The sequence below is a fragment of the Pagrus pagrus genome, assembly GCF_965226575.1.
Source record: "Pagrus pagrus genome assembly, chromosome: 4".
NCBI classification, from domain to species: Eukaryota; Metazoa; Chordata; class Actinopteri; order Spariformes; family Sparidae; genus Pagrus; species Pagrus pagrus.
In genome coordinates, this window is record NC_140188.1 from 9,663,102 (window position 1) to 9,690,265 (window position 27,164).

Below are 27,164 nucleotides of genomic sequence, written 5' to 3' on the forward strand. Positions count from 1 at the left end.
GGAGTGGAAGTATGAAGTAGCAGAAAATAGAAATACTCAAGTACAAGTACCTCAAAATCAAGCAAATGTACATAGTTACATTCTCTAAGAGCTTTAAATAGACGACTGAACCTGAGGCACATCTGTTCTGGAGGGGACCAGACTTCCCATCCTTTCCACATTGTCGATGCAAATATGCAGAACTCGCTTCCCACCTGGACTTAGCACATGAACAAACACTCAGTTCATCTGCATATCGTCTCCTTTAATAACTGGAATATTTGCATTGAGTTTCTTTATTTAAACACTTCTAACAGAGGAACCTGCGAGTCGTTGCATTGTGTGAATTTTTTTACATATCCGAGAGCTAACTTTATCGATGGGACTTAAAGAGGAACCAAACTTTGTGCTTGCCAGTGAATTTTTAATGGGTGTGAGAAGTCATGACTGAAGTAACAGAATACAGGGATTTATACATTCAACACTTTCCCAACGCCGTTTTTTTTTGTGCCTTCAGAAATAACCCGGCCTTTTCATTAGGGGACCTTCACAGAAAATCCTCGTAATGACTTTGAGATGAGAACCACCATTAACAACTGGCAAGAGATGACTTTCACTCACAGCGTAACACACACAACAAGACACAGGGGGTTTAAAACATCAGTCATTGGTCTGTTACAAGCAAGTATAATGTGATCTCTACTGTATGTGCACCTGTCATACTGGTTTGTTTTCTTTAAATAGGGCCATAAAGGCTTACGGCTACATCCAACTGAGATTTAGCACATCTGCACTACATGTGAATTACAAAATGCATTTTATTCTTTCTCAACATCATTCAGAAACCAAAAGTAACAACAAGGATCTTGCAGACAAAACACAAAGCAAAGAATCAGCTGAATAAGTAGGTCCATCGGGTAATTCTCTGGTTTTTCTCTAGAGTTCAGAAAAGCTATCGAGTGAAAAAAAACCAACACTTTTCTTGAGGCCAAAACAAACAAAAAAAGAACCAACAGAATCTCCGTATATATTACTGTAGGGACTATCATCAATGCAAGGCACCACAGGAGAAAGAGGACTCCATGAAAAGAGGAACATGTCTAAAAAAATGTTAAAATGTCAGTAAAAAGTGAGACATCTCTCTAACAGTCTGACAGAGTCAGGGGGGAGGTGGGAGAGAGAGAGGGTGAGGGGCGTAGCGAGAGGTCAGGGTTTGGATGATGGAGTGAGTCCCATATAGTGTGTCCAATTTATATTTGGACTTCCTCTTTAGATGGGCTCCGGTTTGAGCTTTTCAGCCAGGAAGTCGCCCACAAACTGCTCCACTACGGTCGGCGTGATCTCCTCGACGTCGCGGACGTACTTGGCCCGGGCCGACATGTCCAGGATCGTGAGCAGAGGCGCCGCTTCCGGGAGGTTCGTGTAGTCCCGCAGGGAGTCGGTCATGTCATCCTGAAGCGGAAGAGAAAAAAGAAACGCAGTGATTAATGTGATGTTGCATGATGTTACAGCGTGTTCCTTACATGTGGGGATGAATCATTTCCTACTGGGAACAGGCCCAAACCAGAGCCTCTGTTTGAAGAGTCTAATTTACAGGTTTTATTGGGAAGTGGAGAAAGCTCAGTGGAAAGAAGGAATGACTTGATCACATTTCAAAGCCAATTCAAAAATGTTTGGGTACAAAATGGCTCTGCTCTGAAAATATAACCTTTACCATCAGTTTCTTGTTATCAAGATAAATCTTGAGGAAAGCATAAACACTTTTGCAGGAAAAAATTAAGTGCAGATTTGCAGCACACTGTGAGGTCCAAGTCTAATGAAAAATCACTGAGTCATTGCAGATCACTTACATATATTTTGAAAATGCCATAAAATTGTGCAAAAAGATACCAGATATCACATCCCTATGAGCGACAGGATACTTTTTTGTGTTATTTTGATTATAATGAAGAGAATGTACAAACAAGAGGACAAGTATTTTCTTTATTCAGCACTCAAAACAATGACGAAGACTATGGAAAGGACGGCTGATTCAGTTGATCAAACCGAGAGTGGAACAACAACTTTTTCCTTTTCTTCTGTTCTACTTTCTTTATTAGGTTTGTTTATTTACATGTTCCATCATCTCACAATTCATCACGCTGCTGAATCAATGCCCTGTTTTAAAACACTCCTCAAAGCACACTTATATAAAGCTGCTTTTAACTCTGATTTAGATGATTATCTTTGTTTTATTCTGCTTTTACTTATTTTTCTCTCCCAGTTTTAGTCATCCTGCTGTCTTTATATCTGCCCTTCTAATACTCGCGTCTCCTTTCAACTCTTTCATTGTGTTTTATGTTTTAGTGCAACTCTACTTGGTAACTCTGTTTTTTAAAGTGCTATTTAAATAAAGTTTTTAAAGTTATTGTTCTTATCTGTTCGTCCTGTATGTTTATAAATATTGAATCATCAATAAAAACCAAAGTGCAAAAAAAAGAAGAAAGAAGAACATGGAAACTTTATGGAAAGTGCAACATCTCATTGCCGGCAGTGTGCAGGAAATCAGTTTCTTTTGCATGATTTCATTTTCTTACACATTTGCTGATGAGGTGTGCGCTGGACAGCTTTTAAGTCGCGGAGGGAGGAGCTCAGTGCATTTCCACCGCTAGAACCAGGGTCAAATTAATCTCCGGGGACATTATTTTACCTCAGGAAAGTTCCTGCTCAGGGGCGAGGAACCTAAAAAAGAAGGAAGGGTCATTACGTCACTGAATCTTGCTTTGGTCACAGCTGTTTTGAAGTCTATGGGAGATACATGGAGAAACACACTAAAAGCCAACATATATTTCTTCATCAGAACTCATACGACCTAGATAAGCTCGGTTTTAGTGTGTTTCACCATGCATCTCCCACTGATTTCAATAAAGCTGGCACCAAGCGAGATCCGGGTACTTTGGGCGTAAACATAGCTTTAGTTTTTTTACTTTTGGGACAATCTGACTTCTTCAGGAGTCTTTAAAACCTGTTGACCTTTAAGTCTTTAAGACCCGTTGTCTTATGCAAACTGAGAAGTTGTCCCAAGTAGAAGTAGCTTGCTCAAAAAAGAAGCACTGATTCAGACATCACATCTTCATCTACAGTAAAAACAAACTAATAATCTTCAGGTGCAGCGACGTCACCTGAAAAACACGCAACAGGATTACGAGTGACGCAGTTTCAGTGACTGATAAACTTGCAAATCAAACACTGGACACGTTCCAGGAGAGAAGTTACTCATCTCTGTGCCGCTCATCAGTTCAGACTTGCTCGTTGCGAAGGAAACTAGGACAGCGCCCATTACTTGAACTGTGCTACATTGAGATTACCCCGTAAAATTCAGAACTGCCTGGCACAATCTTTATTAATTCACACTTCTTGAAAGAGAATATGAAACTCTGTGCCGTCTTCCTGCAGGCAGCCAGCCCAGAGAGACCAGAGAGCTGCTGCTTAGTCACGCAACCTGCTGTGTGGAGAGACGGGAAGGAGCCAGGTGGGGGTCCAACAACATCTCTCCTTTAAGAAAGCTCGCTCACATCTGATACGTCTCATCGCTGACTATCTGAACAACATGTGGGCAGGAGGGAGGGAGGGAGAGCGAGCAGCGCAGAGCTGTGAAGGAATGTGTTTCAAATAGATTTGATTCCAGTTTCTATTTCTTTGCCGTGGTTTTGTTCTGCCTGAGGCTCGATGTCACCTCTCACCCTTTAACGCGTCGGGATCACAAACCCTTGAATCGCGAGCACGAAGGCAGGCAGCACCTTTTAAGCAAGCTTGAAAGAGTCATTAATTATTGAGGCTGAATGAGAAATCACAGCCTTTTGTAATTCAGCTTCAGTTCCAGGCGAGACCGCTTGTGGAAATTGGCATTCCTGCCTCGACAGAGATCCTCATCGAGTGTTCTCGGAGTCAAATAGATTTCATGGGTTTACGCTTTGTAAGGTCACACAGTTGACTTATTAAAGACAGTACAGCTAATATCATTTGAGGCATTCTCCTTTCCTCATGACAGCATGACCTGATTTCCCCTCAGCTTAGCTCACTGGCTCAGAGGGAGAGTCGCAGAGATTAAAGATCACTTTCATATGGAAAAGATTATGTTGAAAATGCAGAACTAACAAGAAAGGGCCAGAGGGTGGCACTGCAACAAAGAGTTGGACTCCTCACAGAGGCAGCTCCTCTGATGTTAATACTGTTACTGATTTATGCTCCAGTGTGAGTTCTGTCAAAACAAAGTCGAAGATGAAGCGACTCTGGATGGATTTCCTGCTACATATATAACGCACCCTCTCCGCTGCGTCCTCCCCGTTATCAGAAAATCCAACGCTATTCTTGCTAAATGGATCAAACCGCACAATCAGCTCTGAGGCTTCTCATTGAATAGCTTTGGCGGCGCTGCTACCTAAAAAGGATAAGTATGCCAAGATGAAGCCTGTGACCTCTACTTTGCAGAACTGCTAACAGATGGAACAGATGAGCTGCAGTGTGCCGCTTTGTTGAAGGCAGCTCACTTCCTCGTTTTATTACGCTGCAAATCACCATACATTAACCACTTAATACACGCAGATGTAGGCTGTCACTAAGCACAACGTTGTTACGAGTGAAATAGCGCCCGACTCTCCTGCAACATGCCCTCACGCAGCCGCAGATTACAGATCATCTGGGTGTAAAGAAACCACAAAGGGTGAAATTCCTCAATCTGTCACCGTGGCCTTTCCAGCCCCTCCGATACGAGGAGATGTAATCTCAGCGTCAGTCTTCGCCCCCGTAGGAAGTCATGCATCTTCTTTTGTTTGGCTTCTCGGCTTGTGTAAACTGCTTCTAGTGAGGTGCAGCTATTCCACAGGCCCCCCGCCCTCTGCAGCTCAGCCCAGAACAAAAAAGACAAAGGGCCTCTCTGCTGCAGCCTGCGCTCACAGCTGTGATAAGGCTCAGCGTGTGTTTACCGTGTGGAACCTGCTGGGCCGTGTCAGGCTTATTCTGATTATGGATGCACTGTGGCATTTCACAGACGATGACCATCTGATAAGGCCTGAGCTGAGGCTGATAACAGCCCTCCCCCGCTGGCCTCTGAGTCCATCTCACTGGCCGGCTTTGATGTCTTGAGATAAAACACAACTATTTTTTTGTGAGACCATACATTAAATGGAGGGATGACCTCATCCTGACCTACATTCACACTATGTAAAGTGGAAAATGGATTTATTGAGCTTCAATGCAACTTTTATAACTTCTGACACGAGAAACTTTGTGTGTGTGTATATTTAATAAATACTAGAAGGCTACATGTCATGCTAGCTCCTCTGTGACATGAGAATGCTAACGTGCTCACAATGACAGTGCTAACAGGTGTGGAGTGGCTGTAATGTGTACCTCGTTCACCATCTCAGTTCAGGGCGTTAGCATGCTAACATTTACTTATCAGCAGCAAACACATCATCAGTTTGCAGGAATTTGCTCATAAACATAATGTAGAAGATATAATTGTGACCTGATGATGGCGCTAGATAACGTGTCACTGGATCACAGAGTTATTGCAGTTTATCTCGAAGGAGACATTGATGTCATGGCTGCTGACTCACAGGCACAAATGTGAATATAGCTGCAACTAACTTATCATCATTGATAAACTGATTCATCGTTTGGTCGATGAAACTTCAGAAAACAACGAAAAATGCTCATGAATATCCTCGATCAATAGTCTCAATCCCAAGAATACTTAAAGTTTTGTTTCTTATTTATATTGTTTATGCTACTCTTATTGCTTTTTTACTCATTACTTATTACTGTTTTAACTGATGCTCTATAAAAGGCCCAACAAAGGATTATCTTATTTCATCTTATCTTAAAAAGCTGGATATTTCAATATTTGAGAGCGAGGAACTATCAAGGATCATTTTTGGGGTATTTCTGCTTGAAACAACCGACAAGTAATCAAATATCAAAATGATTGCAGATTTATTTTAAGTCATTTTGTTTGTTTTTGTTATTTCAAGTGATGCTGCTTGTGTTTTGTTTTTCACCTGTGTTTTGTGTAATATAATTCAAATGTGCTCTACAAATAAACTTGACTCGATTTGAGTCATTAGGATAAATTCAGTGGGCACGATGAATGTGTTGCAGTCCGTCCAACTGTTGTTGAGACGTGTCCCACAAAACAACAAATGTGAAAGTAGCTGCAGCGAAAAGCTATTTTCATTATCAAATAATCTACTGATTATTTCCTTAAATAACTGATCAGTTGTTTGGTTTATAAAAAAGTAGCATAGCCAGACCTCCAAGCACCGTGTCAGCGCTGGAGAGGAGCCTGGCTGCACCCAGTCTCATTCTGGGATAGTTGAAAAACCTGCTGGCTTGTTTGCGGCGTGTCTTTAAACTGATCACAGTCGCCTTGGACGGCACTTTACCCCAGATGCAGTGAAGGGGCCCGTGCAAAATAGTGTAGGGTGCCATTAATGAACAGGTTAGTGAATAACTTTCCATTTTCAGTGTGTAGGTTGTTGCAGGGGAATAGGCGATTAATGACAGGCTTTTTTCCGAATAGTCTACATCCAACAGACACAACAGAGACAACTGCCCATCAAAACATCCTCGAGGCTGAGGTGGCATCATCAAACATCTCACAAATGTCTTGTTTTTGTCTGACCAACAGTCCAAAACCCCAAAATGTACAACATGACAGTAATGTAAGACCAAGGAAAACAGCAGATGTTCACATCGGAGAGCCAGGAACCATTTTTGCTTGTAAAAAAAAAGGCATTTAATCGAATATCAAGATTAAATTTTAAGTCAGTTGACTAAAGTCATTTGGATTCTTTCACGGGGCACCGTGAACATCTGAACATCTGTGTCTTTGCAATCCATCCTCAACTCAGAACCACAAATTTGAACCTCATGGTGGCATAACGAGAAAAGTCAGGGGACCAACAAAGACGGTGGTTGTCGTCCTGTGTGGGAGAGACTGTCTACCAAGTGTCACAGCGATCCATCTAATAGCTGTTGAGATGTTTCAGTCTGAACCAAAGTGTTGGACCGATCGACGAGGAAGAGACAGAAGACTGTGGCTGCTGACGTGGCTAAAAATATCGTTTTCATTAAGTTTTACACACAAAATCGAGCACGGGAAAATAAAGCGTTGGAGAGCAGAATCACAGGAAACAGTCGCTGCCGCTCGCCACAAAAATCAATTAAGTTCTTATGTGACTGGATAAAACCACCAGAGTTCATTTCGCATGCAGCAGCCAGTTCACAGCAGAACTGAAAGAACAAAAGATCTTTCATTCGGCGTTTATAAATCACTATACGGCTCTGTGGCGTAACAAGATCCTGTGTCATTCTGCTCAGCCTCCCCCTGAGAGACTGCCAACATACTGCTGTCTCATGGACACAGAAAACCCAGCAGCTGGTCTGGCAAGAAGCGTGCGACTACCAGGGCTAACCCGGGCCAAGGTGCAGGAGTCTGAGCCCAGAGCCTGAAACGGGAAGTGATATCTGACCGTGAACCCGATCTGGAAATGAAAGCTGGTGATTTCATAGCCGGTTGAACCAGAGCCAGGAAATTATACCTGTGCTACGCGGACATAAAAATATCTGCCTTAGCATGTGTGCCACAGGGGAAACAAAGCAGACTATAACACAAGACGCTTCTGGATCACCACGAGCTCCAGGGCAACAATGTCTCTTTGTGTTAGGTCACATAAATATTGGCGCACCGACAGTGAATACAAAACACCAGACTTAAGCTTTTCTCCTTCTGTGTTTCGTGTGTCGGGAACATTTCGAGGCTGACACCAAGACGGAGGCATCGGACAGACGCAGGGTCGGACAGTTAGCACATGTGCGAGCCCCACGGCCCGAAACCCGAGCCCGCCCTTGGTGTGTGTGACACGAGAAACCGGCGCGGTCGTCCCAACTGGGCGGAAGGGGAGCTGGAGGGCAGAGAGCAGGCGCACTGGGGAGAGGTAGCTAATCTGGTAATTATGTCTGCTGCTGCTAACTCCACCAGCTCTGGAAAGGTCGAGACAGAACAACATGAGATAACGAGAGTTATGAAAACTCCAGGGTCCGTCCCACACAGCGAAGACGTGGGAGGAGATAAACAAGGAGCCGATGGAGGGATTACTTGGACGCAGGCTGAGGGAGGAGGGAGAGTCTGCTGGCACGCTCTGCGTCTACCCATCATGATAAGGGCAACCCAGCTGAATTCTGGGTAGTGGATAAGAGTGAGTGTGACTCTTGCAGGTTCAAGAGGCAACAATGGGGGCTTCTAGTGCTGCATTTTCAACACAGACAAGGTGTCGGGTGCAGACATTGGTGATTAGAGCCAAATATTGATCAAACATTGATCGATATCAGCTCACTGAAGATATATCAGTATCAGTGGACCACTACAGACAGTAAATAAGTGGATGGAGCCTCCGGGTGTGAAAAGTGAAGCCAAGGCTGCACACCTTCTAATGTCCAGCAGGGGCCGACTGCGCTGGTTTCAAAAAGATGAAGATTCTATATGAGCTTATGAGAAAATGACCCTTCTTCTTACTCGATTTATTACCTCAGTCAACAGTTTCCCAAAGAGTTTAAGGCCTCAGTTGCTAGTTTCAAGTCTTCTTCAACACAGCATGACGGACATTTTGTGAATTATAGTTTAATGTAGAGTAAAATATACAATATGGCAGCAGGGTATAAGGCTTAAAGGCGTGGCTACCTTGCGATTGACAAGTCAGGCTGCATACTGTATGTGATGACTGAAGCACGGCACCACAGGCAGATGAGTTACTGTACGTCAGACAAGAACACACGCAGCCATAGGCTCGACTTCAGCCATGCAGAGTCTATGTGAAATGGCATTTCACTCCGTCTTGAGTGGCTTATCTCACCTCTCCAGCCACAAAGAACAGCAGCGGCGTCTCCTCCTCCTTGGCTTTGTACTTTGCCATAAGCTTCTCCGCTATTGGCTGAATGAGCTCCTTGGCTGGCTCCAGTTCACCTTCCTCCTCGGCGTCTGAAGGGAGCAGGAAAAAGACACAGAAAGATGTTTAAAAGTATGGAAAAGAGACACTTCGGGGAGGAACAATGCACAGATGAGTGAAGTGAGGGACAAGAAAGGAAATAACAGACACATGAGCACATGAAAGGAGCTGTACAGATGTTGTCCGTCTTGTTTTTTAATCTAGTTTGACCTGAAAAGACATCAGGATGGTCTCAAATCTTGAGGGTCACCTCTATTTTTTGATGCCATTTTATGATCATGTCCCAGTAGCATAAGGTCCTGTATTAATGTCCAAGACATTTTCTATGCTAATTCACAAACCTCCAGCATTGCACCTCCTCTATTAGCATATAAATAGAGAGATAAGCACTCGAACGCAGCCCACAGACCTTTGGACCTTTTAGCACTGGAAGAATTTTCCACAGACTCTGACATTCAATACGCTTCACGTAAATGCCACTTGATTCACACACAAGGAGCTCCAGGCAGAGGCCCCACGTGGAGCCGAGACCTCGGTCTACTCACCCACAAACAGGACGAGGCAGGGCCCCTCGTGGAGCTGCACGGCGTTGGACTCGCTGAGCTCCAGCACGGGCCGAGGGTGCCAGGGAAAGAGCCGGCACTCCGGGTCGTTCAGCACCTCCACGCGGCCCTGTCGCGTGATCATGTGACCTTCTGCGTCCAGCAGAATCAGCGTGGGAATACCTGGCGAGGGAGAGAGGGGAGGTCAGGGAGGTTATGTTTCCCCCGCGTTTGTTTGTCAGGAGGGTCACATAAAAACTAATGAAAAGATTTTAACAAGGCTTGGATGGAGGATGGGTCTCGGCCCAGAATAGACCCCATTAACTTTTGGTGTGGCTCTGGATCAAGCTACGGACCCAGGATTTTTTTCCACTCTCTTTAACATTGTGAAACGGGACGTATCTTGACATTTTTGTTAATTTCTCAGGGAATGCTGCATGGATCCTGATAAAAAAAAAAAAAAAATTGAGCGTATTTAGGCGGCTGGTATCTATGAACGATCGATGCTTCACACTTCAGAGGAAAGGATGTCTTATTACTCTGAACACATTTCCTCTTTTTCTCCTTTTTTGCATCGTCTCCTTGCATCTCGCCTAGCATCCTTGTTGGGAGGGAATAAGACAAAATGAGCCTTAGTTTTCAATTACTCTTCACCCTCGCCTACTCGAGGAGGTTAGAAGAAAAACAATAACAGCACTGAAGCAACTCAAGCTGTTGTTGTAACGTATACTTCTGCCATCTCGTGACTCTTCTGTTGTTTGCTTTTGTTTGTTACGATTCGACTGGTTAAATATTGTTTTTACATTTTAAAGTGGCGACAGAAAACTCCCCCCCCAGCCCCCCCCACCCCCCCCGCGGCGTTTCCAAGTGGTATTGTTTTCGCCGCTGAGAAAGAAAACTGGATCCTTTCCTTTTTCCTCAGTCACAAATAATAACACAGGACAAAACAAGAGTTTACTCAGTCATTTAGTCCGTAATACAAATGGACCGTCAGTTATCCTTTCTTTTCCCTGGTGACAGCGTGCTCGACTGCATAAAGCCCATGATCTGTTGATCTTTACAAATCAAGACTAGACAGTCTGACAGTGGCATAGCTGTCAGTGCTGACAACTGAATTTAATCTTGAGCTTAAAATCAAATAGTGGATTCAGAGAGTTGTGAAACCCTCAGACAAGATGCAAGAGAGGGAAACGTGGATGCAATTTCAGAGCCTTGGGATGAACCGAAAGAGAAGAGGGCAGGAAATGGGCAAAAGCGTGGGAGGTAATTCGGGTCATTTCCGTTAATTATCGCCTCATGACGCAGCCTGCTCCGTCTCCCACTGAGATTTTCTTTGTTGTGAGGATGATTTAGGCTGTTTTTGACCTCTTTTTGTGTTGTTGGTGGCTTTCACCTCTCTCCTCCTCCGTCTGCTCTCACTCCTGACGTTCCCTTCTTCTTTTCCTCTTTCTCACGTCATTGGATCTCACCGTCCCTCTGATTACAATCTCCCTCCCTCATTAGCAGCCTTATCATAAACAGACACCAATGTGAGTGAGCGTGTTCCTGTCTGCGCATGTGGAGCGAAGTCAACAGAGGTGGGGGCTCAACATGACGTGCAGCGTCGACTCGTTGCTCCATGCATTCCTCACATTGTTTGCATGAGAGGCCGGAGAGAGCCGGCTCTCGGCTAACTTCATCCACAGTCGTCTGCAGAGGAGGGAATGAGGAAAAGTGGGAAGGGAGGAGAGGGAGAGGCAGCACTTCCTTGGTGAAGAAGACTGTAAACTTGATAACCGGCCCACATTCTTCAGGCTGCAGGGCAATCTGTGTTGCTGTTTGCCTGCCCGGCACAGAGAGCTGTCAGCCATCGCGCCAGCCCTTCAGAGTGTGACATAACCAAACTCGACAGCAAGAAAACACTCTTCTCAGCCTAAAGGCCCGAAGGAGGAAGTGGCTGTGAAATACCTTGTATTCCATAGAGTCTGTTGAGTCGTGATCGCCGAGCCTCGTCTGGATACGGCACCGCCAACCACGGCATCTCGCTGAAGTACTGCTTGAAGGACTCCTCCGACCTGGAGGTGACACAACAGATGGTGATTCAGGGTTCTCGATTAACAGCTGAGCAAGGAAGGCTTATGATTATTTACGGCCTTGACAGATGTGCGTGTCGATCGTACCTGTCAGCGCTGACGAACACGATCTCAAACTTCTTTCCCGACTCTTTGACGGTTCGATACGATTCCACCAAAACCCGGGTCAAACTGCGGCACGGCGGGCACTGACAGAGAGGAAAAAAAGGGGATAAAGGGACATGAATGCCTGAACAAACTGTACACAACGCTTCGGGTATTTCCAAACTCTCCTCCACGTCACCAAACATCTTTCTACAAACTAGTAATTCTCTCTTGTTTTGTATCCAGCTTCTTTCCAGTGTAGCCCCAAACTCTTAAACACTAATCCTGCTGTAATACTCAAGCTTGAGAGAGTGTTTGTTGCTCTGTGAGTGTGTGTGCGTGAGTGTGTGTGTGTGTGTGTTTGTGTGTGTGTGTGTGTGTTTGGAGAGCCCACACTCTCTCCAGGCAGGGGGAGCGGTGGTATGGCTGGCATTAAGATGACATCAGCGTGCCATGGCAGCAGGAAGGAAAACAGACCAGTCTCGACTTCCAACTTCTCTCTCTCCCTTATGCTATCTTTATTCTGTCTGTCAGCTTTCCCACCGTAGAGATAGACCGTCGCATATCAACACTGAACACTCACAGTAACCTCCGTGACTCTGCTAAGAGCAAAGTCAGGAAAAGTATCTCAGTACTTGGTTTCAGAGACATTAGAGTAGATTTTCTTTGAGGTTTTCTGTATTTCTGTATCATAAATTAGCTTAAATATTGTTATTTTCTGGTTTGGAAGGCTAAATTACAGTTACATGGTACAATTCTCTGAAATTGGTGAAATTAACAATGACTGCCATAACCTATTTGGTGATGATATTTTTAATTTTCTTTGTTGCAAAATATCTTATAGATGCACCTCAGTATGCAGTGATTAACCGATTTCACGATCAACTTTGGTTTGAAATGTCTCCGTTTTGTAACAGTAAACAAGTGGTTTTGTTTTTACTCTCAAAAAAGTGACATTACGGTTCGTTAATTTCTATTAGTAAGTTAAAAAAATAAATAAATACAGACTATTAACCGGCACAAGCAGCAGACTGCAGGCGGAAACAACAAATCCTGAGAAGCAACAGAAATCATTGCTAGAATATTGGCAGATTATCAATCGATGTAACTGACGAAACATTTATCTTCATAAAGCTTTACAATGGTGAGAAGCAATGCATTCGTATATCGACAAGTTTTTATGTAGGTACTTTTAACCTTCTTTATCTTCTACTTAATATCGGTTTTCAGTCTCCTTGATTTCTAATGATCTGTATCGGCCCTGCTAAAGCCACATTGGTCGACTCCTACTTTATAGACTGGTTTCAGACACCTGGATACGATTTTATCCTGGTTTTGAGACAATCTACCTGGAGTACTCTGATAGAAATCAGGATACTGAGGCATATAAACACTTTATCCTGGTTTCTAAACATTTGGAGGAGATGTTGATGGAACAAGACGAAATCAAGATTTATCATATTGTATGTAAACAGATCTAGGTGCAGTTGTGTCTGTATATTAACATGTAGAAGTATTTAACATAAGTTGTATTTTTAATGTGAAAACAAATAAATAAAATAAGTTCTCATTAATAATATCTGACATGTCGTACCCTATCCATCCTACTTTATTGACTAGACTCAGACAGTACTTCATTACCATTCAAGCTGATTGAAGCGGATACAGTATGTCAAGCACGTTTATTGATCCGGTCATAAATACTCATCATACTGACACAAAGAGGACGGTGGGAGGGAGAGTGAAGCAGCACAAAGCCTCGATCGACTCACTGCTCATTAATTGTCTTCTTCCTCGGTTGCTCACAGAAGTAAACACTGTGCGTTTGTGCTTCATGCTCATTATAGTTCGCACGATGCGGCGTCGACTTATTTGGGCTTTTGTTTGTGATTGAACTAGTTTTTAGCTGCAGTTTAACTGTAATAAGTTAAAAGAAACATCCTCTGATGCTGCAGGGGAAACGGTAAATGCACAGTAAAATATAGGTCATGCTTCTCTGCCACGGGCCATTTCAGGTCCCCGAACATCAAGGAGGACAAAAAACTTAACGTGCACTGCTGTGTCGACGGATGCCGAGGCCAGGTGTTGGCATTTCACGTTTGTAAAATTACTTTAATAGCGGGATAGATTTACACGAGTAACCAGGGGGAAAAAAATGCAGCACATAAACTCCCGTAATGGCTTTTGTGACTTGTCCTTTTCAATTTTGTATGGGTCTGGGGTGCGAGCCAGCCTTCAGGCGTCACTGTTCTGACGGGCCAGTCTCTGAGGCTGCCGCTCTGGCAGCTGCTGTGCTGACTGAGCCCGCGCCGCATCTCATCAGGAGCAGTCCGCCGATGATTTAATGCCTTTCATGCATCACCGAGTCGTGACCTTTACTGGATATCAGCAGGTCCAGCAGAGAAGGAGACAATAGTGATGATGTCAGAGGGGCGTGGTCGCCAGTGACGGCTTTAAAAAAGGTCCATAGGTGGCGGTGAAAGGACTGACAGGGATAGTTAACCACTGTTAATGTAAACACGCACACACAATGGAGTCGCCTCCGCCCTCCTGCTCCTCTCTCTTATCTGTCTCCACTAACTGCTCCGTCGCTTCCTGCTCCGCTCCGCTCCGCCGCCGCCGCCCTTTCTTCTCACCGAGAAACAGAAGTTAGGAAGCAAAGTAAAGTAAAAAATCTCTGCCCTTCTTCTGTCTTTTCTCTACTCACCCAGTGTGCTGAGAAATAAACTCCCACATAGTGTCCCTCCAGAGAGCTGCTGTCTGTTGTCTGCCTGTTGTTCCTGAGCAGAGGCCCTGCCACCACCTCTGCAAATGGCTTCGGTCCCCAGGGGAACTCCAGGCCTGGGAGAGGGGAGGAAAGTGGAGCAGGGCGAAGGAAAGGGATGGAAAAGGAAAAAAAATCACAAAAGATAAGAAAACAAGAGAAGGAGTCTACAGCCATCCTAGCAGCTCTGCAAGGCTACATGAGTTACAACAGCTAAAGGCTATCATCAGCATGCTAATGTTTACTGTTTTAACCAGCGTAGTTTAGCATGGTGATGCTGGGGAAAGGTCAGGGGATCTCCAAAGTCATTAAGATTCAAGGTTTATTTTGTTGAGTTGTGCACTATTCAAACCCAGAGAAATCTGTAATTGTATTCAAGGTATCGATGCATCACATTTGGTCGCCTGGGAGAGAGACGGAGAGTAAAACTTTAAGTCGTGTCAGATAGATTTTCATCAGCAGTGATGGCTGCTTAACAATGAAGACGACAGCTCCCATGATCCCACGTTACTTCACGACGTAATCAAACTGGAGATTTTGTTTTTCATTGTTTTGATTAGGATATTAATATATCCTCTGTGGACCGTGAACATCTGCAGGAAATTTCACGGAAATTTTAAGTATCGTTTTGTCCGGAGGCCAAATACTTTCGGTTTAGAGTCATAGATGACTCAGGAAACTATTATCATAATAACACCAGATTCATTTTTTGTCTGACAATTGATTGGGGCCTGACCGATACTGGATTTTTTGGGGGAAAGCCGATACCAATATTAGTGAGCATAAAATAAATCCAGATATCGATATAACGGCCAAAGCGGTGCATATCGGACAACACATTTGTGGAAATATATCTGAGATAATCTGTGCTCCAAAACCAAAGACTGTCATGGCTGTTCAGTATCAAACACTGATGTTTCCTTGTCTTGTCTAAGTTACTTACAGGCTTTTTTTGTGACATCTGTTCTCAGAAATAGACACCAGATTCAAAATATGGTTTTAATGACGACTGAAAGCGTCGCCTCTCAAGCAAATGAAGGTTGCCAGAAATTCTTCCCTCCTGCTCTCTTCTGCACTCTCTCATTTCCTTTTCAATCTGTCTTCATTGTTGCCGTCGAGCTCTGGAGATGCATTTGGCGCGGCAGGCGAATTAAAAAGGAGGTAATCATAAATAAAACCTTCTATGGCTGGTTCATAATGGCCTCTTTATGCGAGCGTGGTTGTCTAGGGCTTCATTAGGCAGGAACGACACGTCTGCACCGCGCTGCAGCGGCCTTTTATTGTTGTCCTGATTGTAAAAGTGCACTCCATCTTTGCGCTGCGGGCTAGTCTGCCGCCACTCAAGTCAGGCCTTTCATCGAGAGTGAAAGGCAGAGGGTCCTGAATCGTTCACCCGCACCTCCCAGTCTCGATGTATGGCAAACTTTTAGTGCCCTTTTCCTCTCCTAACCGTAGCTGCTGGGGCTGAATTGATTTGTCACGTCAGGAGCTGCTCTCAGTCTGCCCTCAACATATCAAAATGTGCTATAAAACAAAGAAGCAGGCCTGTTTTTTTCTTTGAAAGCACGCAGCATAGTTAGAAACTTAAGGAATAATCAAGAGCCTGGGCCTGCTTAGCTACCGAGGCCAGAGATTAATCTCTTCTGCAGCCACGTCTAGTTTGGAGGAACAGTTAATGAATCGTGGATAATACTGCAGGCTTGGACTGGCTTTCATTAAGCAGGCTGCAGAATCTGTCACAATCATGTGAAATCCATTCTGTGCAGCCATAGTGCTGCTATTCTCCCTCCTCACATGACCAGTGGCACTTTTTTTTCACGCTGACCTGACAGCGATGTTTAAAAATATTGAGATCTTCGCAGCCACAGAGGACGTCCTCTGTGCAGCCAAGGAATGCAAGCCCGCTCTTGTTAATTCTCTGCCTCCACTTCAAAGTGCAGAAATTATAGGGTTTGCAGATGAGGGAGTGAGACACGGACACGCTATAATATTCATGCAGCACCATAATTATGGCAGCATCAACACAAACGAGGGGAGGAAAAAGTTATTGCAAAATGTTTGAGCCAAACGTGGAATGATGTGGCGCTGCAGGATCTCCACATGGAGCTCTGATGGAGTATTTGGTAAACATCATTACAGAGGATGACTGTAGTGTCTGTGTATGCAGGTGTGACTGTACACTTTGGTTTACTTAAATTCCTGGAGTTCGTCTCACTCGTTTAAACTGTACAATACACTTTGGTTAAGTAGAGTCAGAATACCACGCTACATTATTTGGAGTTGCTGCACAGTAAAGTTTTATTATCGTTACTCCACTTGTTTGAATTTTATTAGCACTCACAGCACTTTAGCATTAAGTGTCTTTCCAGTCACCTGTTTTATGCACATGTTCAAATTGCATAGGAATAAAAAAGAAGAGGAGTGGAAGTGCTGGGGACAAAACAAAACAAAAAAAACGTTGAAATATGGGCGTAAAACGGCGGGCGGGTGGGGAAAAGTTGGTGTATCAATAAAAACAAAATTAACCATTGACTAGTCGCTTAGCACACATATCAGTTGGATAATGGCTCTTTATTAGTCATTACAGAGCACTTATTTAAACAATTTTAAGACTTTTTCCTCAATAACATCCTAATTACTGCTTATTGATAGTAAGTACGGAAGTTGTTGAACTGATGGTGTGATCGGAAAAAAACGACCTCAGTCTTTAACTCAAAACTTCAACTCATAAGAGAAGTCTGGCTCATAACTAATTTACTAGTAGAACCAATTAGTTATGAGCTGATAAACTAATAAAGAGCCTATATGCTAATAATATACAGGCTAAGAAGCAACTAGTCAGTGGTTAATATCTGTACCTTGATATAAAGTGTTAGACTGAGGAAATAAATCATGATGTGACTTAAAAGTTTCCATCGAGGAGATGAAAAATGGCGGCAGACAAAAACATCAGATCTTGGATGTATTAAGAAAGATGGAAATAGTGACGCCCCTCAGCCCTGGTGAACACTTAGTCCCAGTGGACATTCTTGGTACCTTTGACAGGACACCTGCGACTGTTTACACGATTAATCAGTACTCTTTGTACCAGCACCGATGAGACGACCATGTTATTGTCAGACTTGCATCTGGATTTATAAAAGACCAACGTAACTGTTTTTCGCCTGTCATCTGTCTGTCATCTACATTTTCCATATTCTTCCTTAAAAAGATGAGGGTATTTTATCGCAGCAGCTTGACTTTATCCTCGTCATTACAATCGATTTTTCAATGTAGGATCGATCCGTGACACCCCCTGATGATGGACGGTGTCCTAGAGCCCAGAAATTATAAAGTGTGTGATAAGAAAAGGAGGAAACAGAAATGCATATGTGCAACAACATGATGGCAAACTTTTTTTTAAGCTCATGTGCTCGGCAAGTACACTCAAGTGAGTGGGCTCCATCTTTGAGTCTGGTACCCGGCTCTTCTAATAAGCCCATTTCCCATATTATTCTCCATTATTTCAGCTTTGACTGTCACTCACAAATTGGCTTAATGGCAGCTGAGTGGTGAATTAATGCTACCAACTCTGGATGCGACCAGCTGGTACTATTCAGATAAAAAGCACTAATGCACATTTTTGGGGCACCTTGCCTCCGGGGGATTCAGTTCCTACCTGCTGCTGTTTTATGAGGGACAGGTGGAGGAGATACGCTGATGTGAACCCAGACTGAGTGAGTTTGGGTGCATTGCTGTCTTTTTGCCATCGGTTAAAGAGACCGTATTCAAGGAGAAGCGGTTTTCTATCCATTGCCCACAGCCCAGAGAGACTACCACCAAGAATTCATGGTTACACAGGTTTGACAAAATGTAGAGAAACCAATGTTTTTCTGTCCTGTTGACTCTCAGATGTCTTCCTATTACCTCTTTAAACTGCTGTATTTTTATGGTTGAATGGTTGGTGGTTGGGGTTGAGGTTAACCATTCAGGAAAAGAGGATTAAGGTCAGAGCTTGAGGTCAGGGACTAAAAATAAATCATCGTCATGTCTTCACTAATAATAAACCACGAGCTGTATGAGCGCGTGCGGCTGCCGATCTCACCTTTAGGGTCATCTCTGACCACCAGCAGACCGTTTCGACACACCACTTTCCCCGTAGTTGCGTCCACAAACACCAGAGATGGGATACTGGTTACCTTGTACTTGTTCCACAGCTTCATCTGTAAAAAAAGAGAAAAAACATGAGAGGAGATGTTAGGAAAGAAATGTGGATGGAAAGAGCGAGTCTTAAATTATGTCTTCGGTGCAGCTACGATACGCTCTCCTGAAACACGACAGCGTAAACGAAACAAACGTCGACTGAACCTCATATATATTTTACAGGACAAACACCCTCTCTGTTGTTTAAAAGACACTCGGGAGACGAGAAGGTAGAATAAAATATACAGCAGTGCAGTCAGCCCTGAGGTGAATTAGCAGAGGGTGAGGAGCACACTGCTGCACTTTAAAGAGGCTGAACTGGAGCAAACTCCTGCTGTCCCTGCTGTGTCATGAATAAGAGCAAAAAGTGGGAATGCAGCTGAAAAAAGGAACATTTTCACTGCAGTAAAGACGAAACTTGAGCCTTGTGAATTATTGCAGCTTCTGGGACAGACGGTTCATACTTTCATAGACATTTATGAGCGCCCACTGGCCTCGAGCGCAATCATAATACCTCCAATATGAAGCGCCGAAACGAATACGACCTCATAAAGTCAAGAGAAGAGGCTTTACGGTCTGAAATTTGTGCATGAAACCGACGCTATTTATAGAGTTCAGCGATCAGTGGAGTCCTTAACATCAAAGGGCAGATCAAGCATTTCACATATCTGAGACTCGCTTTCCATATCAGAGGGAAGAGTCCGACGCCGTGAATAGAAAATAGCCGTGTCTTGTTAAGAGCGGCGTTCGGCACTGTGCAGTGTTGCTGCTTCAGCAAGTACAGAAGAAGAAGAAGAAGAGGAAGAAGAGGAAGAGGAAGAAGAAGAAGAAGAAGAAGGGGATCCCTCGCATGAAATCCCAGAGCAGCTTAGGAAATCCAGACGGGGAAATGAGAAACACCGTCTCTAGAGAGCTACAGTGTAAGAGCGTGTTTCAGCCTCTTGTATTTAACCTATATCCTTCCTGACCCGTACGAGTAGTGCCAAGAAGCAAGAATAAATACTGGATGAATATGCACACGTTACTTATTCTTTATTTCTTTGCACTGCTTGTAGCCTTTAAAACATACAGAACAGACTTCCAAGTGTATTTTTATGGCGTTGGCTGTTGATTTAACCACATTCATCAGTGTCTGTCTGAGCGTTCCTCGCTGGATGTCCATTTCGGTGTATTACAGAGAGAGCAATGTAAACTGAAATTCTCTCTAGGTGTCCACAAACTCGACCAATAAGGTTTAAGTCTGGTTGTCCACAAAACATTTAAGGAGCTTTGCAGAAAAACAGTGTGGCAAAACTGAAAACAAACTTAAATCAGCTTCATACAGCCCTTCTGGCGTAATCAATCAATCTTTCTTGAAGCTCCAAGATCCCAAATTGTTCTGAAAAAGACGTAACTTTTAGTTTAGCGGCTCCAGTGAAGATTTTGGCTTCAAAAAGGGTGTAAATAACATCTTCACAAATCAATTTTATGATCTTGGAGCTTCTGGAGACTTGGATTACAGAGGATGAGCTGACTCTCCATCAGCATGGGGGCGAGTAGACACCGACTGAATATTCATTTCTTTATGTGGACTTATCCTTTACACGGCTTTGCAGGGAATTACATTAAAACAGAAACAGATCGCAAAATAGTCAAGAGGAGAAGAAGTAAAAATAAACACATTTAATACAGTACTATCCAATTTACTACCTGCTGCACCCTGCCAAGCGCTTAAGCACCCATTTAATATAATGATTTGTGCTGTCTGGATGCTGCGGTAGTTGTTCTAACAGCTTGTGTGCCAAATGAAGTGAGCGCTGCTTTTCTCGGGGCTCGGTGCAATAAGCTTGGAGTTGGGTTACTGAAGGTTGATGAAAACCTTTCGCTGCTCTTATTGTGAAAACAGTGACTTCACCGCGGCGGCCGAGCTCACGGATCCTCTGAATGAGAGAGAAGAAAGCTCGCACTGTGTGTGTTTTACGCACACTGTCACCGCGCGTCTCTTCTTTCCACGAGCTGCACACACGTTGCACTCGCCAGAGGTCGACCGCAGGCCCTCTCGGACAGCGGAGGGCAGACGGTCTGTCCCGGGGACAAGACGACCCGGAGCCTCCCGACAATGTTGGTCTGGAAGTTCGTCAAAAGCAAAACTTTCAGCGTCTGCCACAGTCAACAGTTTTACCACACGTTCCATGCTGCTCTGGAAACTCAATCTCGGCTCACAAATTGACGGGGTCAGGGGCATTAACTGTGACTGTCTCCGAGAGCTAACGCGCCTGACACCGTTTCAATCGGCTGCCTGCTGTCGCCCCGGCTGATGATGTGAGATTGAGAGCGGGATTTAGGTGAGAGGGTGTGTGAGAGGGACACGAGGGAACCAGAGAAAAAAGCAGAGCGATAGGGTGATTGGTTCTGCACTAGCTCTGAAGTGTCGAGAAATGTATTGCGTGTCGAGGCTCCACACTGAGGTACGTGACAGCGTAATGTGATTTAGAACAGTCAGGCGCTCAGAGAGACAAATAACATGTGAAACTTAAAACATCTGCTTTCCCACTAGGTCCCTGTTTGAAGCCAACGCTCTCTTAAAAAGGTGCGATATGTAAGAATTTTAGCTTAAAGCATAAAAAAATAATTTAAATTATCAACAGAGTGTGAAGAAATAACAGTTCTGACTTTATGACGTCTATATATCGTCTTAGAAAGATATCCACTGAAGTTAGCATGCTATCCAGCTAGCACTGACCAGTCCCAAGCTCCTGTGGTGGACTCTCTCCCCCCCAACTGCTATGGTCGGCATGCTAACATGCTCATTATGACAATGCTTGCAGGGTGAACAGGGCTGCAACTATCAATAGATTCCTTATCAGTTAATCTGTTGATCATTTTGTCCAAAATCTCAATTATTTTCATCATTATTTCAATTGATTTTATCCAAAGAAACAACTTAAAATAGCTTCTTTTGTCCAGACAACAGCCCGAAACCAAAGAATCCTCATTTATCATCATAAATGACAAATAAATCTTTAAATCTAAGAGACTAGACGTAGCATATGTTTGAAATTTTGCTTGAACATGACTGAAATGATTCATCGATTATCAAAATAGCTGGCAATCGACTAATCAATCAGTCAACCAATCGTTGCAGCTGTAACAGTGATCAAATGTGTGCCGTGTTTGTCACTCAGCTTAGCATTTTTGCACGCTAACATTCGCTTATTAGCACACAAAACACAGCTGAGGCTGATGGTAATACATTGTGCAGGCTGTTGGTCATAAAAAGTATTGAAACATGACGATAGCGTGGCTAAAAATACAACCCACCCAGACTATTACCACACTAATGCACATCCTCTAAGATCACGTGAAGGGATACTTATTTTAAGAGTAGTGGAAGGTGGCTGTGAACCAGATCGTCGTTTCACTGCTCTCATGCTGCAGCATCAAGAGAGCAGCTGAGAGATTTGTGTAGCAACCTAAGAGGCAGAACCAATTCCTCCTCTTTGTCTTGCCACTAATTTACTGCATCCTTGAATCATGTCTGCCTGGTGATTTGGCTGCAGATCAGAGTAGCTCAGTATGCTAAATCCTCCGAGGGGTTCAGATCTGCCTTTAGAATGAAAGGGCTGTTATGATTTCGGGGGGGACGACTGACCTTGTAACTACAAAAGCAACATGTCCTGGAGTCTGTCGCGCACAAACACAAAACAAATTCAACACCTTGAAAAGACGAGAATTCATCGAGCAGGGGAGGAGTGGAAACGCTGAGTTTTCATTGTCATCCACTTCTGAATCCTAAATCTTCCTTCGAGACAACAGCTCAACACTCGTCCCTCTGCTGTCCTCCTCCTGAATACAAGACATGAGGATCGCTGCCTCATCCACTACCCCCCCAAAAACACTGTTTCACTGTCGAGAGCCACAGGCTGTCGATACTATCTGAGGCAATAAATACAGCGTGTGACATGATATGTTGTACCAGAAAACACGCATAAATCATCCTGTCAGATCTGCCCTCTTCATCTGGCTTTGTGGAAGAGGTGTTGAGGATATTTTTGTCAGTTTTATGAGTCCGAACATGACTCATTTTATTAAAGTGTTTCTTACGTGCTGCTGGATGTAAGCTGAGAATATTAAAAGGAAGAGTCTGGGGAAATATTTGCTTTCATGCGGAGAGTTACATGAGAATTGATACCACTAACAGCTAGCAGCTGGTTAGCTTAGCCTACAGCTAGCAAAACCCAAACAGGAAATATTCAGGCACAGTCAACCCAGCAGAACCACAACGTGTTATTGTTACACTTTGGTTTTTGTACGATTTATACAAACAAGATACAACGCTGGTACACCAGTTACCTTTGGACAAAGCCAGGTTAGCTTAGCTTAGCTGTTCCCAGTCTTTATGCTAAGCTAACCTAAACCAACTCCCTGCCTGCAGTAGCTTCATATTCATTATAGAGAGGTATTTCCCAAAATTTTCTGCAGATTAACCACCAATCACCAAACAGTCATTAGTTGCAGCCACAACTGCTCTCTGTGCTGATTTGTGTTGAAGAAAATACAAAAAAAGCCTCCCCGGCAGAGCAGTCGGGTGCTAATTAGCATGCAAACTGCTTGCAGACTGTATTCACTGCATCTAGATTGCATGTGGCCGGTCCCAGCTTCCTCCAAGGGCGCCTCTATTCATTACCGATATCAACAGAGTGTGTAACCATATAGCCGGGCAGTATGCTCGGATATATAGTTACACACCGCTTTAAAGGATGCTGCTAACCCCCCGTAGAGAGCTCGCCAACTGTTAAGGCTCGAGGGAGAGCTGGAAATCCATACTAACAATCCATTTACTCTCTTGGACATGCAGACATTATCCTCACACTGCGCCCGGTGCTCATCATGCTAATTGGATCACGCATGGCTGCGGATCCATAATCCAGAAGACGAGCAAATCAGCCCGCTGTGGGTCCAGAGCAGATCAGTGTGCAACGGACATACCGGGGCTGAGCATCTTATCGCCACACTGATGAAAGAAAACGCAGATTATTTCTAGATGTGGCTAAATTTGTATGACAGGGATCAATGCTGGGGTTTATTTCCTACCCACTCTAAACTGCAGGGGAGCCAAAAAAAAAAAAAAAAAAAAGGAAGGGGGACAAACCTCCTCCAGAGAAATCCACATTTCCATGTTAACTGTCATGCATGGCGTTTCACTTTCATGCCTCTTTGCTCTGTTGCACTTTATGGCAACACTCTGCTCTTTAAGAGGAGGCTAGTTTACGCTGAGAACCCCCAAAAGATTTGAGGGCTTAGCGTTACACATCTGTACACATCTGCTTCAGTTTCGACCCGGTCCAACCCCCCTTTGCAGTTAAACTCGGCCTCTGTCGCTAACCGTCGGGCCTCTGCAGCGGCTCTGCTGCGTTGAGAGAACTGGAGTGGAAGAAATTTCATCACTCAACGTGCCCAATTCACCTCATCATTGTTCCAGCTCCCATCTCCTCACAGATCTGCTTTCACTGGGCCGGTCAGGCCCGAGGCATCTGCCAAAACGCTCCCATCGCTGCTTCATTACAACAGCGCCACTACAAAGGAAAGTCAGCCCTTTACAACAGAGGAGATGAGAGGTATCCTGCTGTGATGCTGATAGCAGCACAGCCCTTTATCTTTGAGCACTATATCAGGGACAAATGGTGATAATCCAGCAGATATCTTGAAAACAAAAGGGCTGAAATGTTCATGTTATTCATCCCAACAACTTGCTGTATTCATTATTTATAACTGCACATAGTAGATTTGTGGAATTTAATTTAACCTACTCAGGAATTCATGAACTCATTTATTATCAGGCAGTAACGCTCCTCATATAATCTTTTTTTATTCATGTCAAGGGGAATTTTTCAGCAGTTTTACAGCACAAGCTGGGGAATTGTGCTCCACTTCATCCAGAGAGGACAGAGAGGAAACTATGTCCCAGCTTGATTTGATTTAAATCTTGATATGCGGGGGAGTTTTCCAAAATAAAATGAAAAAAAAAAAAAGGTTTTCGACATTGCTCTCCAGCACAGATCGATGGTTTTGTGTGAAAGCCATTTGTTAGAAGATGGGAGGTTGTCAGTCTGATGGACTGACCGGCCCCCCTGAAGACATGTTCAACAAAGGCATTTGTCTTTTATTAGGACTTTTTTATTGAGAGTGCCTCCAGGCGGTGTGATCTCTGACCGTAAAGATTTACTGTAGTGGCGTCAGGGAGAGCAGGCTGGACTGGAGACCTGGTTTGCCTCTTGGCAGGCTCCAACACAAGCCGGGGTCACCTGTGCAACACGGATTCAAACTAACATGCCAGCCCATTCACCAGGATATTAAGTTTCTGCAAACCACGGATACGTCCGAGGTCGACATCTGTACCAAACGTTGCATATTACGTACACATTACATGCTTATTAGCCGTTCGAGCCACACCACTGGAGATTTTTGAGGACACCTGGGGACATTTGCTGCCGTTTCTGTCGTTTCTAAATCGGGTGTTGTCTTCACGAGACCTGCAGACATTTCCAGTCGTTTTCATGGCGACCAGAACTGGCTATTTTTCACAGGAAGTTGGACACAAAACAGGTATTTTAAGCCAAACCACAATGCTTCCTCACCCTAACCAAAGGGTTTTTTGTGTATAAACCTTATCAGAGCAGAGTAAAACAATGACAAACAAAGTTGCAACATCAGGAAATCTCCAGGTTTAGCTCATCTGTGGTTTTTGCCTCAGCTGACGTTTATTCAGGCGATTGTGTTGAACGTGCCGGTGCACAGCAGCATCGACAGTTCGTTCGTCATGTGTCGGGCAGCTTTCAGGTTAAAATGAAAAAAAACCAAAAACATTCTGCATTTTCTTCTCAGTCTTGGGTCGAAGACAGATGAGAAACAAAACTTCTCCTGAACACGCTGCTGTAACTCCCTTCTGGCAGGGCCCCTGCAGCCAGTTTAGACTTACATTCCTCCACGCTGCACCCCACCTCTGCTCAATCTGCTCCCGAGGCTCTCAGCAACTGCCTGTATCCACTTCAAAACCCTGTTGCTGCTCTTCATGGCTACAAAGGGAGCCCACACCCACCCACCCACCTACCTCTTACCCATACTTCAGCCAACACCACGCAGGCTAGTGTGTGTGCGTTACTTAGCGCTTCCATCTGTGCCGCTCTGACCCGACTATCGCTTTACCCCGGTCAAGAGTCTTCACCGCCTCGGCTCCCCCGGTGGTGAAATACACATCTCAAAGACTGTGACAGCTGCAGAGTCGCTGCCCTTTCTCTGCACTAGACTGATGACCTATCTCTTAATACGCTTCATTTCCATCTCGTTTTTTTGCACGTGCAAGACGTTTTGCCACCTCAGAACTACGCTTTCATCTTCAGGTGCTTTACCGTCACCTGATTTTTTTCCCTCGAGTGTTGTCTATATTCCCAAAATACAAAAAAGTACAGGCCCTTCACTCCAAACCTCCCAGCTCCACACTGTGCTTATTACAGGAGGCTCATCTTGCACTAGCGCGTCCATTGTGATGTGGCAAATGCACTTTCCCACCGAAAAATCGTCGAGCCGAGAGGGAACACAGCGGGCTTCGCGCCATCCCGAGCCTCCTCGATGCAAAAACGTCGCCGCTATCTCCTGTATTTTTTATTAATCCTAAAAACATTCTCCATCCGAGCCCATTTTTTCGGTGGTGGATGCTCCAGAACGCAGGCGAAGGCGGGGAAGGGGGGGGGAGAGAGACGCCGGCTAAATTGCTTTTTCGATAAAGGCCCCCCGTTGCCGCGGCAACCGCACCCCTCCCACACACACACACACACACACACACAAAGTCAGGACATGTCACAGAGTGCCAGACACATTGTGGGCTCTTAGTTAATAATTCAGTGATAAATTAACGGTTTTGTGAGGAAAACAGGTGCCAGAATGTCAGAGGGCTTAGGGTAAATAACCCAGAGGAAGAGAAAAAACGGGGGAGAAAGAGAGGAAGAGGGAGGTGGGTGGGTGTTTCCCCCTCTGCTAGCCTTGTGTGGAGGCACAAAAGCGACCCCCTGAATACAGCCTCTAAATCCAAACTTGGACCCTGTATGGCGAGAACTTTTTATGTAGTGAAGACCGCGGTATAAAAAAAAAAAGCAGGGAGGGGGATTGTAAAGGAGTAAAAAAGCCAGGGCTCAATAGGTATCTGCAGCATTGTCTCTCCACAGGCGTGGGCTGCCCTTGAGGCCTACATTCGGCAGAGGCCAAAAGGTCAGGACGGCAGGGGGTTGCATTCTTCACTCCCAGCGGTGTTTGGACCGGTCCGCCTGCCTCCCTAACCCCCTGATGGCCTTTACTGTTCCTCCATTTCTCTCTCCGGCGATCCCTCTTCCTTTATGATACATTACAAAAGAGCAAAGTGTAAACCTATTTCACACACACAGACACACACACACACACAAGAGGCCATACCCACACTAGCGTGGAAAAAATGTAAATTGCATCCTTTTCTCTCCGCTTCAGCCTCCCGTCCACGCTAACACTGACATTTTCAACCACACGAATGCATCTTTTTGAAAAA

At 44.4% G+C, this 27,164-nt stretch overlaps 1 protein-coding gene across 8 annotated transcripts in view; it reads right to left on the reverse strand.

The window, feature by feature from the left end:
* Window positions 1–386: 386 nt before the first annotated feature.
* The window catches only part of nxn (nucleoredoxin), a 63,487-nt gene continuing 36,709 nt past the window's right edge, over window positions 387–27,164 (reverse strand). Inside the window, exons 1-8 of one of the 8 annotated variants that reach the window (XM_084352187.1) lie at window positions 23,461–23,546; window positions 18,513–18,630; window positions 14,372–14,505; window positions 11,668–11,768; window positions 11,456–11,562; window positions 9,512–9,691; window positions 8,874–8,998; window positions 387–1,431 (exon numbers count right to left, since the gene is read on the reverse strand). In XM_084352187.1, the coding sequence (XP_084208313.1) occupies window positions 1,249–1,431; window positions 8,874–8,998; window positions 9,512–9,691; window positions 11,456–11,562; window positions 11,668–11,768; window positions 14,372–14,505; window positions 18,513–18,630; window positions 23,461–23,499 (987 nt within the window). In that variant the 5' untranslated portion in view covers window positions 23,500–23,546 and the 3' untranslated portion in view covers window positions 387–1,248. Of the gene's footprint in view, window positions 1,432–8,873; window positions 8,999–9,511; window positions 9,692–11,455; window positions 11,563–11,667; window positions 11,769–14,371; window positions 14,506–18,512; window positions 18,631–21,910; window positions 21,953–22,241; window positions 22,398–22,942; window positions 22,964–23,338; window positions 23,547–27,164 lie in introns of those variants that run through there. The other 7 variants (XM_084352190.1, XM_084352191.1, XM_084352192.1 and 4 more) reach the window with 7 other exon arrangements.